The 14512-nt window shown below is 34.6% G+C and overlaps 2 protein-coding genes across 3 annotated transcripts in view; one reads left to right on the top strand and one right to left on the bottom strand.

The window, feature by feature from the left end:
• The window catches only part of LOC142336383 (uncharacterized), a 547349-nt gene that overhangs the window by 385334 nt on the left and 147503 nt on the right, over positions 1-14512 (bottom strand). The window lies entirely within an intron of this gene.
• Positions 1-14512, top strand: part of LOC142336377 (calcium/calmodulin-dependent protein kinase type II delta chain-like) — a 72100-nt gene that overhangs the window by 34074 nt on the left and 23514 nt on the right. For both annotated transcript variants that reach the window (XM_075385161.1, XM_075385162.1), the window contains exons 5-7: positions 2821-3118; positions 5963-6205; positions 10523-10655. In XM_075385161.1, coding sequence (XP_075241276.1) covers positions 2821-3118; positions 5963-6205; positions 10523-10655 — 674 coding nt within the window. The remainder of the gene's footprint in view (positions 1-2820; positions 3119-5962; positions 6206-10522; positions 10656-14512) is intronic.

The following is a 14512-nucleotide window of genomic DNA, read 5'->3' as shown; positions in this document are numbered from 1 at the left end:
CTGGTTATGTATCTGGAGATCAATGTTTCGAAGCCCAGTGGGGTCATTTTTTTTCTACCCGCCTGTCGTTCGAGAGCAATTTTTCTGACATTAGTTGGTTTATGTTTTTTTTCGAATCAGTTTTTTAACCTCCCAAATTTTTTCAGTCAAATGTGTTTCTCAATTTTCTTCAATAGTATTAGTGTGTTGGAATTTTTGCTGACCACTTAAATGAATTATTAATAGCTGCTGTCGGCCTCTCAACGGCTATTTTTAGGCGCTCTCCTTTTTCAATTTGCTTTACCTTTTGATCACGCTTTTCGTTTCACGTAAGTCACGATTTTCGCGCTTGACCTCTGACTTACTTCGATCACTGTTTCAACTGAAGGAATTTTTAAGGATATCTCACTTGCGTCATTATAGCTGAAAAGCCTCTATTTTGACCGGTGGTTTTTCATAGTGTACTTAAACAGGAGGTAAAAGTCAATTACACATGTGAGTGTTTAGTTCAAATAGCCAAAAGAATTGAAGAGCAAGGGAAAGAGAGAGGGGTTTCTTGTCGTTTGTTGAGAGAGAGAGAGAGCGAAAAACTAGACGTGGAAACTTTTTCGCGTAGACAGCAAAATGTTTTGATCACGTGTGGTTTTCAATTGCTCTTGAACGAAGTTCATAGCGATTATTATATACGTGTTGGTCTTTTGCAATTTTTTTGCTCGACCATTTCGCGCTTCTCTTTAGAACATTTTTTGACTTCCCAAGTGTCTTTTTCGCGCTTTAGGTCTTCATTTTTGAGTGATGTCTATTGCTCTCACTCCGAAGTAAATCTTGCTGCTAATGAAAAATTGTTTTAGCAGATCTATAGTAAGGGTCTCATAACCCAGTGGGCAGAGCGTCTGGTTATGTATCTGGAGATCAATGTTTCGAAGCCCAGTGGGGTCATTTTTTTTCTACCCGCCTGTCGTTCGAGAGCAATTCTTCCGACATTAGTTGGTTTATGTTTTTTTCGAATCAGTTTTTTAACCTCCAATTTTTTTCAGTCAAATGTGTTTCTCATTTTTCTTCAATAGCAATAGTGCGTTGGAATTTTTGCTGACCACTTGAATGAATTATTAATAGCTGACGTCGGCCTCTCAACGGCTATTATTTAGGCGCTCTCCTTTTTAATTTGCTTTACCTTTTGATCACGTTTTTCTTTTTACATAAGTCACGATTTCTGCGCTTGAACTCTTGACTTACTTCAATCAATGTTTCAACTGAAGGAATTTTAAATTTTTCACGTATTGAATTATGTAATGTAGAGAATATGATAAATATTAAAAGACTCAAAAAGGAAATGTGAAAATAAAAAGAACCGGGATAAACGTATAAAGCCCGGTCATCAAGTCATAATGCATTAGGTTATCAAAATTAGTTAAAGTGATTGCTGGCTTGCATTAGTATTATGCTTAAAAGCCGTCACTTTGGAAGCTGAATTTTGTGTAATTTCATAATCTAACCAAATATGCAGAATCTAAAGATCAAATAAGAACACTTTTTTCACTTAAAAAATGCTGTCGCTTTCTATCTCTTTGTTTTTTTCTTTTTTCTGTTTCAATCCCAATATGCGTCAAGTGGGTCAACGGCGGCTATTTTCCGGCAGTTTGCAGGCTATGTTTATACGTTTAAATCCAATTTTCAGCTATTTTAAAACCATGTTGCCGTGTTTTTATCTTTTTAGTCTAACTGTTAGTTGTTCTGGCAATCTTAGTGGTCTTTCGAATTGATTAATTCTTATTTTGAGTTATTTTTGTTAGAGATAATTGAGTTATTTGGAAAAAATTTCTCACATTTTAATTTTTTCACAGTTTCTTGTCGCTGTAATTTGTCTTGGTCAATTCTTGACCAGGAGCTGTTCTATAGGTGTTGCTTCTATGAAGTCACAGTTGAAGGCTAGACATGGCACTTTTCACTGAAGTAAATTAGAGTCTTTGAAAAATTTAGTTTCTGTTTAATATTTCTGTGACAATTATTGTTAACCAAAAGATGTAGCTAAAAAATTCCAGAATAATGGTTGGAAAGTTGCGTTTTGGCATTTTTATAAAAAAATTTTTTTTCGATTTTGTCCTTCAATTCGTTCCCCTTTCCTCGGTTTTCTCTTTATGATACTATTTTGTTAGATCGTCTGTCAAATGGTATTTTTGCAAACTTCTTGTACTACAAGGTCTTTGTAGTTTTTCCAATATTTGCAACTAAATGCGGATTTTGTCAGATGCTGCTTCACTTTTTGTCAGTTGGTTTTCTCATTTTGTTTTGCGGGTTTTTGTTTAACAATGCTTTTAAAAGTATTGAGGATGTTTATAAGGTCAGCGAGGATAGTCAATTTTCTAATTCGAGTAGTTTACGGAGATCTTCTGGCTACCTTTTTTGTTTCGTCGTCTGATGCTCTTTTTCGCTGACGTTTTCTGGATTACTTTTTCCTCTCACGAACGGCAATCGTGCGCTTGATGTCAATTCTTACTCTTTCTATTGAAAGGGGTATGATCCGTGAATTATTTCACTCAATAATATGACTTTTTGCACTTTAAAACTTGATTAAACCTATTTGAATTATTGCAACGTCAAAGAAAGCAAGCCTTATTAATGAATCGCTGAATGTTTTTTCATAGTTTTTTGATCGGCGTCAATAACCTTGTTAACTTGTATCTGTTTCTATCTGTGTTATACGGCATGGAAGTCTATTTCGCAGCTATATCAGCAATCTGCCCGCTATGTTTTTTTTGTTTGCATTTTACTGTCCAAATTATGACAAATTAATACGGAATTTACAATGTTCTGATGACGATGACTCTGATTGTGTTGAAGGTGAGTGGCGAGGAGTACGCGTGGCATGGTTTTGCCGGCACCCCCGGGTACTTGTCGCCAGAGGTGTTGCGCAAAGAACCGTACACAAAGCCAGTTGATATTTGGGCTTGTGGGGTGATATTATACATCCTGCTGGTTGGCTATCCACCATTCTGGGATGAGGACCAGCATAAACTCTACTCTCAAATCAAATCCGGTGCTTACGACTACCCTTCGCCCGAGTGGGACACTGTTACTGACGAGGCCAAGAACCTCATCAACCTCATGCTTACTGTCAGCCCCAGAAAACGCATCAAAGGTACCGCATACACTACCACCACCTAGATTCTAAGCACAATCTTATGTGACGCCACTATAGATTCTTGACTTTTGTCTATCTTCTCCCCGCCTCCATCACAGAGACAGACCTACGCACAACCTGTTCATGTTAACTATGTGCTGACAAGATGATGATTAATGGTTTCTTTATTTTGTTGTAGTGTTCTGAGATCTGAGTGTATTTTGCTGACAGGAAATAGAAACGCGTTCTTCTTAATGGCCGCGAAGCGATAGCTGAGGCTATTATTGGCCTTCTCTTGGTTTTTTTACGACTCGAAGAGGAGTATTGGTTTTCTTAAGGTTTTTTTTTTTACCGGAAGTACTCTTCGTTCAGACACTGTTTTGACTTCAAAGCGAAAGTGAGTAAAATTGCCGTGTGAACTAATTTTTTTTGAGCGAGAGAAGTTTTTTGATCATGCGATGCGTTTAGTAAATGACTTTTTGACTTTCAAAAATATTTATTGACTGAATGGCACATATAGATTACCGTTTTCAGCCGTTTTTTCGTCTAAGTGGCCAGTTTCTTGGCTTGTAATTTTTTTTGTAGAAATAATTTTATTCAAAGCTATATTGAAATGTCAACCTCAAAAATTGATACCACAGTGTTTTGCAAAACCTGAAAATGCGTTTCAAGTCCAAAATTGGCACAAATTTTTTACTTTTTAGTTACTTTTTGACTTTTTCTCTATTAATTTCTTCGTTTTTGGATCTTTCAGCCGTCCTTTTGTCAACAATCAGTTGATATGCCTTTTGATATGCCTTCAGCCGTCCTTTTGATAATTCTTATACTCAACGCCTCTTTTGTACCTCGATCTAATTTTGTTTTCTAAAATTGTACATATGCTAATCAGATTTTGCTAGTTTTTTCCAATTTTTGTCTGTTTTTTGTATGTATTTTGGTTTTAATTACTAGAAATTGTCTTTTTGTGCAACATGAGGCACTTTAATTTTGTTTCAGTAGAAATTCAATCATTTTTTTGGCATTAGATTTTTGAAAAACAGTTTCATAAATGCAGTCATATAAGATTTTCCAAAATGTTTCATTTCGTATATTTCAATTCTGATTTTCCTTTTTTCTTCTGTTCAGGAGGATGGATCTTTGTCTCGGATGGCTCGTTGCCTTTTCTATATCTCGAAGGTTGAACAAGGAAATGTATTCGTTTTACATACATAGTGTCCATATTCTTCACATTTTACTTTTTGTCATTCTAGTTTTGTCCCGGTACCTACATTTATTTTTGTTATAGATTTTTTCAGTTGTTAAAAAGAATTATTTCAGCTTTTTCTTAGATTTTCGTTATTTCTTTGGTTTGCAATTGATTTCTTTTAACCTACGGCAGTATTGAGAGTCTGCTAAAAAAGACTTTTCCAAAATTTATACTTATCTTTATTTATTGCAACTTTCTTCCTTGGTATTAATTTAAACAATTTTTTGCTTTTGAACTTTATTCTGTTCCTCATGTCTTTTCTATGATTTATTTACTTTTTGAATTAGTATGAAATCTTTTTGTCTGGCATAAATATTACAACAAGGAAGAACTATATGTTGTTTTTGTCTTATCTGCAGTGATTTGAAATCAAATTGTAGTGTTAATTATCTGATTCTTAAATGTGAGCATTCTTTATTGAAAAATTTAACTTAGTTTATAAGATTTGCATCTGCCGTTTGCTTTCGCAATCTTTTTGAGATTTGAATCATGAATTATTCGAAGGCAATTGATAGCACGGTCAGCTTTTTCAGGTTATCAGTATTTTAACCATATTAACTCTTTCGGACTTTTTTAACGTTACCAAACGTTTCCAATAATTTAAAATTTTGCAGCTTTTTGTTTCTCTTCGTGACAGTGGTTTACTTTTCACCATTTCTTAGATCAGAGCTGGGGAGCTAGTTAGCTAATGGTTTAATACAAAAGGTAATGACTTTCGCTGCAGTTACGGTTTCTGACTCTTCGAATTGCTTCCGGAATTCTTCCGGTTATGTTTTTTTTCGTCGTCAAGATATTGTTACGACCATATGACATCAATCACTTCAAAGCTGCTTTTTGTTCATTCGTTCATGCATGTTCAACTTAATTGCGTGTGTGACGTCAGTTTTCACTCTTATTGGAGCGAGTTTTTTGTTCATTCGCATGATTAAATTTTTGGTCACATGTGACTTACCTCACTTTCAAAAATGACTTCCTCACTTTGAAATGGACTTTTATTTACTTTAATTCAAGGAGATAAGGTCAAATGGGTGTGTGTGTGTGTGTGTGTGTGTGTGTGTGAGTGTGTGTGTGTGTGTGTGTGTGTGTGTGTGTGTGTGTGTGTGTGTGTGTGTGTGTGTGTGTGTGTGTGTGTGTGTGTGTGTGTGTGTGTGTGTGTGTGTGTGTGTGTGTGTGTGTGTGTGTGTGTGTGTGTGTGTGTCACTCTAAATGAAGGGTAATTGAGAGCAGCTAATAGAGAAAGCAAAAACTTATACAGATTTTTTTTTTCAAAATATAACATATCAGCCTCCAATGAAAAGACGAATTTTTTTGCTCTTTACTGTCTTTTTTACTGTTTTTTTTGAGACTGCAGATCTACAAAGCTATTGCGGCTATTTTATTGCAATCTGCCAGCTATGTTTTACTTTCTTTTTGAGGCTACAGATCTACGAAGCTATTGCGGCTATTTTCTGGTAATCTGTCAGCTATGTTTTGCTGTCGCGGAATTAAGTAATAAAAGAATCAGAGCTTTCCGTGCTGTCAAATTTCATCAGTTTTCAGTTCGAAGTGAGAACATGATGAGATTTATGGTTCGAGTACCGTGTGCTAAATTCATTTGATTATGATGCAATGTTTAGCGACAGATGCGTTGCGTCACCCATGGATTTGCAACAGGGAGCGGGTAGCCTCGGCTGTGCACAGACAAGAGACTGTGGAATGCTTGAAGAAGTTCAACGCCAGACGTAAGCTCAAGGGAGCCATCCTCACCACCATGATAGCAACTCGAAACTTCTCCTCCGTCAGCAAGAACAAACAGCCCACCAGTGCTAACAGTGTTACCGCCACTAATGCAGCTGCCGCAGCCGCCGCACAATCTCAAGGTCAGCTTCTTGTTTGCGATTAGATCAATGCCGCAAGCCATTTTAATCAGTCTTGAAGTTGAACAGATCAGACCTTTTTAGTCGTCCACTATCGCACGTACTTCTTTCATTCGTTGCTGTTTCTCATCCTTAATTTAGCCTTATTCCGTTTATTGTCACCATAGGTGTTTTTCGGTTTGTGTCGCCTCATCCTTATTCGGTTTTTTGTCCTACATGGCATTTTTCATTTGCATAGAGCAAATTTTTACGTTTTTGTTCAATCGTCGCTAAATGATTACATTGCTGTCGTTTCTGGCTGCCATCTTTTTACATACTGGGTTCCACAATTGGTCTATTTTCTTTCAGTTTTGCCGAGCTTGTGGAGTTTTCCAGTTTTTACTATAAAGTTGAAATATTTCGTTTGACAGATCGATATACAGATCGGTATACTTTTTGAAGTACGCGTTTTCGAAGAAATTCAGGTTTATTTTCTGTTCTGAATTATCAGGTGGCTCCTAAGAATTTTATTTAATATATTTATATTTCATATGGGGCAGGACTATCAATGATGATCGTTTTTGCCATCTTCACTCTAGATTGAACTGATGAAAGTGCTTGTTAGGAGAATTGATAGGTATTGGTGTCTTCCCAGAAACAAGTTTAGATGTTTTTATGGCTGATTTGGAAGTTTAATATGCACAGCTCTGTTAGGTGGATAATTATTGTACCGACCCTTCTTGGAGGGGGGGGGGAGGAACTATATACTCAAATGTTTTTTTTTGTTCAGTCAAGTTTGACCGATCGATATATTCATCGTAGAGAGTTGTGAGTTGTATCATTAAAAAGCCCGTCCCAGCGCATAATATCGAATTAAAAAGATTTAATTTTCATTTTCTAGAGCGAGTTATCATTGTTTTAATTTTTGTGAATATTAGACCTGTTTGCGTTATTTTTATTCAAATTTTCAATTTGAATAATTTTTTTCCTAAATTTTTGTCAATTTTTATAATTTTTGTTAATTTTTTTTTAAAGAATAGTGTTGTGGGTTGTATTTTTAAAGACAAAAAAATTATTGTTGACTGTTTAATAGCCGCCCTCATCTTCTCAGCCGGCTATTATAGCGCTCCTATTTTTTTTTTACTTCGTCGAATAAAAAGTTTCGCTTTACCTCATTTTGCCGCCTTTTCAACATTTTGCGTGAAATCTTTTTGACTTCTCTAGGCTAGTTTCTCTCTTCTCTCATTCTGCTAAAAGTGATTTTGAACATCAGTTGCTCAGCAAAGCAATTCAAAATGAACAGTCAGTATAAAAAATTGAAGTCAGAAATAGAAACGGGATAAACCCATAAAGCCCAATTTTAGATGCCCGCTATTTGAACGTCGGTCCTATAGGTATTAGTTACCTGTCTCTAATGCTGATTGTTATTGATAGTAGCCCCTGTAGCCTCTCTCTAAGAAACAGAAGTATGTTCAACTACGAAATGCCATCAAAATAAATCGGACTTAAAAAAATGTTTTTGTACGAAAATCTTTTTTTTTTCAATATCTTCTGTTATTTCAATCCCAGTCATGCTTATTGGAATCAACGGCGGCTATTTTCCGGCAATCTGCCGGGTATGTTTTGATTTGATTTCTATGCAAAAAAAACTTTAGCTAATTATTTCAAAATTCAGCTTTTTTCATCAAAAATAGCATGAAATAAGCTTTGTTAGTTCACTTTGATTAAATTTTCCGGAAGCAGACACCCAAAACCCAATAAAACCATCTTTTTTAACTCAAAAGGGGGCTATTTCTTCTTCCATTTTTACCGAGAGTTCTCTGTAATAATTTTTTGCCGTTTTTTTGCTAGCCTTATTTGTTGATTATCGTAAACGCAGCAATTATTCTCGATTTTAACTAACAAGTTATCTATAACATTCGAAAAATTAGGTGTTCCTTAGGGATGAGCAGCATTAGCATATCTAGTTTTGGACCAACCTTGGACTGTTACAATCCAAAAATATTTCGGATTGTAATCAGTCGGCCTTTAAAAAAATCGATCTTTTTTATATTAATTAAAGAACAGAACATTTCAAATCAAAGCTTACTGGTGATAGGCCCAATTGGTTTCCTAAGGAGCTCCAAATATCTGTATCCTTTTTCCTAGTTGAAAGCTTATAGTAGTTCTGACTTTTAAAAATATTTGATTTTTCAAAAATAATGGATTATTGAACTTTGCCTCTATTTTTTTTCCTAATTTGGTCAACTTGTGGCTTAGCGTGAGCAAGGAAAATATGGATCTTCGTTCTACTGAAATAAAATTTAAGATTTTTTGCGGTTTTACGCCTTAATTTATGATTTTCTGGCTTTGATACTACTAGATTTCACAATTTTCTTTTGATTTTTAAACCTTTGCCCATTTCTCACTTTTTGTCACATTATCACACTGTTGACAAATCGCATACCACATTATTAGCGGTCAGAAGAAGGCACAATTGAACATATCAAAATCTCTAAAGATATGTAATATGGTTTTAACGTAGTCGTAGGAAATTTCTTCTATAATGACAGGTTTGATTGGTTTTCTATGGAAGAAAAGATGAGCCGATATTCTGATTTGAGGAGATAAACCTGTTGGGTTTAATTACTTTGAAAATAAATGGTTTCAGAAATAAAAGAAAACTTTTTTAACCTCGCAATATTCTCTTTCTCGTCTGTTTGTTACCTAGCCTCAATAATTACAGGTCATAAAGGGTATTGTCAAGAGATTGGTGTCAAGGGATTCTGTCACAAGAGATCGTTGTCCTAAAATCTAATGTTTTCAAATAATTTGTTATGACTTGACTGGCTTCGACACGGATTTTTCACAAATAATTTTTTGATTTTTGTCATATGACATTCTATTTGTAAACTTAGACTCAATGTGGGCTTAAGGGTCTCAAGGGCTTCCGTTGGACGAAAAAATGAACCTATTCAATTAATTTTGTAGTTAACGGCTTTCTTGACTTTGGAAATTTCTAAAAACTCAAAAATATTTCTTGATTTTGCCCTTTTTTTCGTTTTTGTCTGCTTGTTATCTAGTCTCATTGAGGAGAAGTCGGTTACCACATTACCGTTGTTCGGAGAAGGCTTAATGGAACATCTCTTGAGGGGCAAAATATGGCTTTATTGCTTCGACAACGTTTTCTGGCAAGTTTTAATTGAACTTTCGTTTGTCTATTTTGTTCTTTTTATAAACGCATAAAAAATTGAATCATGACAGGTCTTAATGCCTTCCTATAGAAGCATAGGTAATCAAAAACCTGTGTGATATATTTTTTTGATTTCTAATGCTTTTCATTGCTTCAAAATGAATTGTTTTAAAAGAGTATAAGCGAATTTTTTAACTTTAATGTTTTTGTTCTGTCGCCTACCAATACAGGAGGCGGGGAAAAAGTGAGTAGTTTCGTCAAATTTTGAGAGCATTTCTGTTCCAGGCGGCTTTTTTTGCGCTTCTAATTTTTTTTTTATCGTCTAACAGATTTTTGTTTTATCTTACCCTTCTTGGAAATGACTTCTTCAATTACTCTTTGCTATTAGATCAATTCCAGGCGGCTTTTTTTGCGCTCCTAATTGTTTTATCGTCTAACAAATTTTTCTTTCATCTTACCCTTCTTGGAATTGAATTTTTCAATTACTCCAGTTTCTTCTGCTTTGCAGTTAAAATTTGTGTTCGTGACGTTATTTCTGCTATTAGATCAATTGCGTGACTTACCTCACTAAAAAATGACTTCTGAACTCTTACGAACTTTGAATTTTATGAACATTTACTAATTAAAGGTCAATAGTGTGCATCTAAGTCTTGCCAATCTTATATGCCCTAATTCCTGAGTAATAGAGTCTTGACTTTTAATATCGAATATTAATTTTGAAAAAGCTGTTAGGGGTTTTTCCTTGTAGAGCAAATGTGTCTCATAAAAATGGCAGTTCGAATTTAATCCAAAAAGTCTAGTGGTCTATTAAAAAGCTGGTGGTCGATCGGTCAATCTTGTTTCTTTAGTGTTTCATTTCATGCTAGGCCACAAGCGTCTATCGCGGCTATTTTCCGGCAATCTGACGCTATGTTCTTTAATTTAAAAGCTATATTCAGTATAAAATTGGTATTCAGTATCAAAATCTGGAAACTAGAGCTATCGGAGTCCTACATATGAGAGATTTTCTTTCTTAGTATTTTGAACCCACTTTGTAATAACTACTGTTCATATGTAAATGTTGAAGGATATTTTGAAAGAAGCGAATCATTTGAGCAAAACGTTTTGAGCAAGCATGGATTATCTGGTAATTGAGTTGGCTGTCAATTGTAGTTTTTCCTATGTTTAAGTGCTCTCACCGAGTGCGAAAGAGGCTAACAGCACCAACAACAATCAACAGGACTCAACAGAAAGTGCCGTCACAGTCATTGAAGATGTGGAGGGTGGCACAGACTCGCATGATGGCAGCAAAATGAGCAACAAGTGAGTAGTGACTGTGTATGTAATAAGTATAAGTTGTATAACTGATTTTCGGGGGTAGATTTTAAGCTCCAACAATCTTCAGAAAAACAGCAGATTCTATTAAATCTATCTGGGAACTTTCCTTGCCCCGCGTTTTCATTGCCATGTGCGAATAAAACCAATGCTTATTATGCATTGACGGTGCTTTGTATATCCCGAGGAGAGGTGGGTTAGCCATTGCAAACAATGTATACCATTATAAAGGTGTAAAAATGTTAATTGTGCTGGTAAAATTCTGCTGGGCAGAAATGAAACAGTTCTTCTAACTGTAGTTCTTGTGGCCGTCTTCTAAAATAAGTTTAAAATTTAAACATGTGTACACAAATCAGCCTAAGATTTTTTCCCTTTTTAGTTGCTTTCAAGATACCAATTAGCTTGGCTGATCCGTTTGCTGTTTTCATTCACGTGCTAAAATGCAATATATTGTAAAATTAACCATACCGTACGTGTTTGTGGCTTACGAATTTGTAAATCTGCTGTTAAGTGGTGGTCCAGTATTAGTGTCTGCAATTTTTCTTCAATATGTATTGCATAGCAGCAAAGTCCTGAATTATAATCCAAGGAATTGAAATCACTAATGACTTGACAATTAATATTTTTACAACAACAAACTAAGACAGTCAACAAAGACCATGTGTTTTAAGAATCAGAAAAAATAATAACACGTTATGAAAATATTTTGACTCTATGCGCCCTTAGATTGATTACACAAAACAACAACCTTGTGGTAATCAATAACAGAAAAAGCAGAATAGAGGCAAAGGTAAAGAAATCGGCAAAGAATAGACTAATCTTTAAAATTCAGTGTAAGAGAAGCTCATAACTACATGCCAAAATCTTTAACCACAGCATATGAGAAATCATAAACTACTTTTTGAACGTTCTAGTTGCCGAATAAAGGATAATAGAACTACAGAAGAACGCAAGAGTCGCAAAACATTTCGAAAACAAACAGTATCTCGGTCAATAGAAAACGATTGCTATAAACTCAAGCAACTAATTAGATTCAATTATTAATTGCTCTCGAACGAAGTTTGAGGCAATTTTTGTAAACTTGTGTTTTTTATGCAAAGTTTTTGCTGGACCGTTTTTGTGCTTTTATTCTCGAACATTCTTTAAGTTCTCAAGTGACTCACTTTTTCACGCCTCATCTTTTTTGAGTGAACTCAATTGCTCTCATTATTTGTTGCTTGTGTAAGAACAATTGTGAGTGGTTGGGGATTAAACCTGTTATAGCTCAGGGGTTGAGATGCCAGACTGCTATCTTTGGGGGCGCGGGTTGAAAACCCCTATGAGTTCGGAGTTTTTGCACCCATAAAATTTACTCATCTACACCCCTTAATTAAGTTGCCCCCCGCCTGTCGTACGAGAGCATTTCATCCGACGTTAGTCGGTTTATGGATCTTTATTAGCAAATACTGAAACCTGTCAATATTAGACTAAATAATAAGACGGCAAAAATACAACAAATTTTTGCAAGAACTCTAATTTTTGTTAATTCGTTGAAAACAAATAGTTTAGAAGTCACAGAAAGAAACAGTTGTGGACTGAAACAATTAATTTATATAATAATAATAATAATAATAATAATAAATAATAATAATAATAATAATAATAATAATAATAATAATAATAATAATAACAACAACGACAACAACAATAACCTATAAAATAGTCCTTTTTAGCAAACTATGAGGCTTTTCGCTAATGAGATAAATGATAAGGCAAGACAAATTACATGCTCGCAAGACGCAAAAATTTATTAGAAATTTTTGAGAACGAGACCGAATGGTGGCAAAGTCATGAAAATCACCAGCTCTGCTTTGGAACCATTGATTAGGTTCAATCATGCCTCATTAACACAGCGAGACCTGTCATTTACTGTACTAATTGATAAGATAACAGAAATAATGACAAAAAGGCAAATATTGATTATTCACTGGTAGTATTTTATGACAAATAGTGTCCAAGACATAAAAAGCATTTGCCGCCCGTTGCTGATTTTAAGCAAATGCAAATAGGCGCAGTTGGAAAACATCATTAAAGTAGCCATCAAGAGAGCAAACACTGGAAACAAAAGTCAAATTGCCGCACGTGAAACGAAATTCGCTTTCAAAAGCCGAAAATTTGGTCGAACACCAATTTTTCAATCCCGCTTTAAATGTAGTTTGAATGAAATCACGTCTCAGACCTACTAGATTTTCCGTTCCCTTTAGCACTCCAGTGTTACAAGGAGGCTCGTTATTTGGAGTTCGCACATGATGTTCCGACCCGAGCTCATTACGTTTTTTACTTCATTGTCAACCAAATGAAGAGATAACAAAAGTAGATGTTTGAGTTTAAAAAAACTGTCACTTAACTCAACAACTAAATGAAATACATAATGCGAAGCCCCTTTTCAGCGCTCACGAGACCTGCCGTTAAGAAGACTACGAGAAAAAAAAGCAAACAACAAAATAAGCATAACAAAAATTTAACGCAAAAACTCAATATCTAAATCTAAAAGCCCCTAGTAACAACATCAAAATGCAATCAGAACTTAATCTTAACTACGGTAATTTACTTCTACCTAACTAGACAGCATTTGATAACTTTCCTTAATGAGACTAGGTATCAAGTCGACAAAGAGAAGAAAAAATGAGGCGAAATCCAAAAATCAATTAAAATTTCTTGGAACCAAATAATTTCAAAATTCTTATCATTAACATAATTATTCATAATAATTTTACTAAAAATTCATTATAAAACTAACGAGACCTGTCTTTTGTTAGACTTAGCCCTAGGAACGGACTAAAGATGCAGAAAATTAAAAAAAATTACAACTAATTTGCAGAACCAAAAATTATTGAAGCCATTAAAATCATTAGCTATTATCTGAATATTGTGTTTTTTCAGTTTTTATATATATTAAATCAGATAAAATTCTGCTTTGGGTAACATCAATCATTCAATCCTCAATTACGAGTTTATGAGACCTGTCAGCCTTTAACGGCTACCTAAAAAGTAAAACAGGCAAAAACAGCAAATTCAAAAAATTAATTGAGCGAGAAAAGAGTCGAAGCCATTAGAAAACGAACTTTTCAGTAAGAACTTTTCTATGCTCAATTAGTTTCCTAACAGCAATGGGATTTTTATTTTTTTTAGCAATATGACTTCAAAAAAAAATCAGCAAAATAAACAAATGCATTAAAACCACCAAATTTGTGACAAAACCCGTAGCATCAACAACATTAAATTCAATAGTTTTAAACGGAAGCTAATAAATACGCTAAATTATGCTTCGATGAGACAACAAGGTTGTTTGCCATTCAATAATGTTTGTAAGTCATCCATAAGACATTATAACACGTCATTTACTATGAAAACAACCACAAATGCATGCAAAACAAAAAAATCAGTAGAAAAATGCAAGAAGAAAGTGTCGAAGCCATTAGTTTTTCTCTGAAAACTTTATCTATGTTCCATTGAACGTATTTTCTAAGCGAATGGGAACTATCAATAATAGGATAGTGTGATAAGATTTCAAAATTGCGAAAAAAACTTCCAATTGAAAACTCGTGCATCGAAGTCATTAATCCAATATTTACATGAAAAAACCGCTAACTAGATAAAATTGCGTTGAAGTAGAAAGGAAAGATGGCCTGTCAATAATGAGACTGACATATATTTCACGAAAATAAGTTGAAGATTGATTAATGTTGAAAAAAAATTGTCAAAAAATGTTGGCTTGCAACGGAAGTCAGTAAATACGCTCAGTTATGCCTCGATGAGAGGACAAAAACAACTTCCATGCCTTGGTAATCAATAAGACATCAAAA

This window comes from Convolutriloba macropyga, chromosome 3 (assembly GCF_964194025.1).
Source record: "Convolutriloba macropyga chromosome 3, txConMacr16.3, whole genome shotgun sequence".
Classification (NCBI taxonomy): Eukaryota; Metazoa; Xenacoelomorpha; order Acoela; family Convolutidae; genus Convolutriloba; species Convolutriloba macropyga.
Note: the sequence above shows the minus strand (reverse complement) of the source record. Positions and strands in the feature narration are given on the sequence as shown.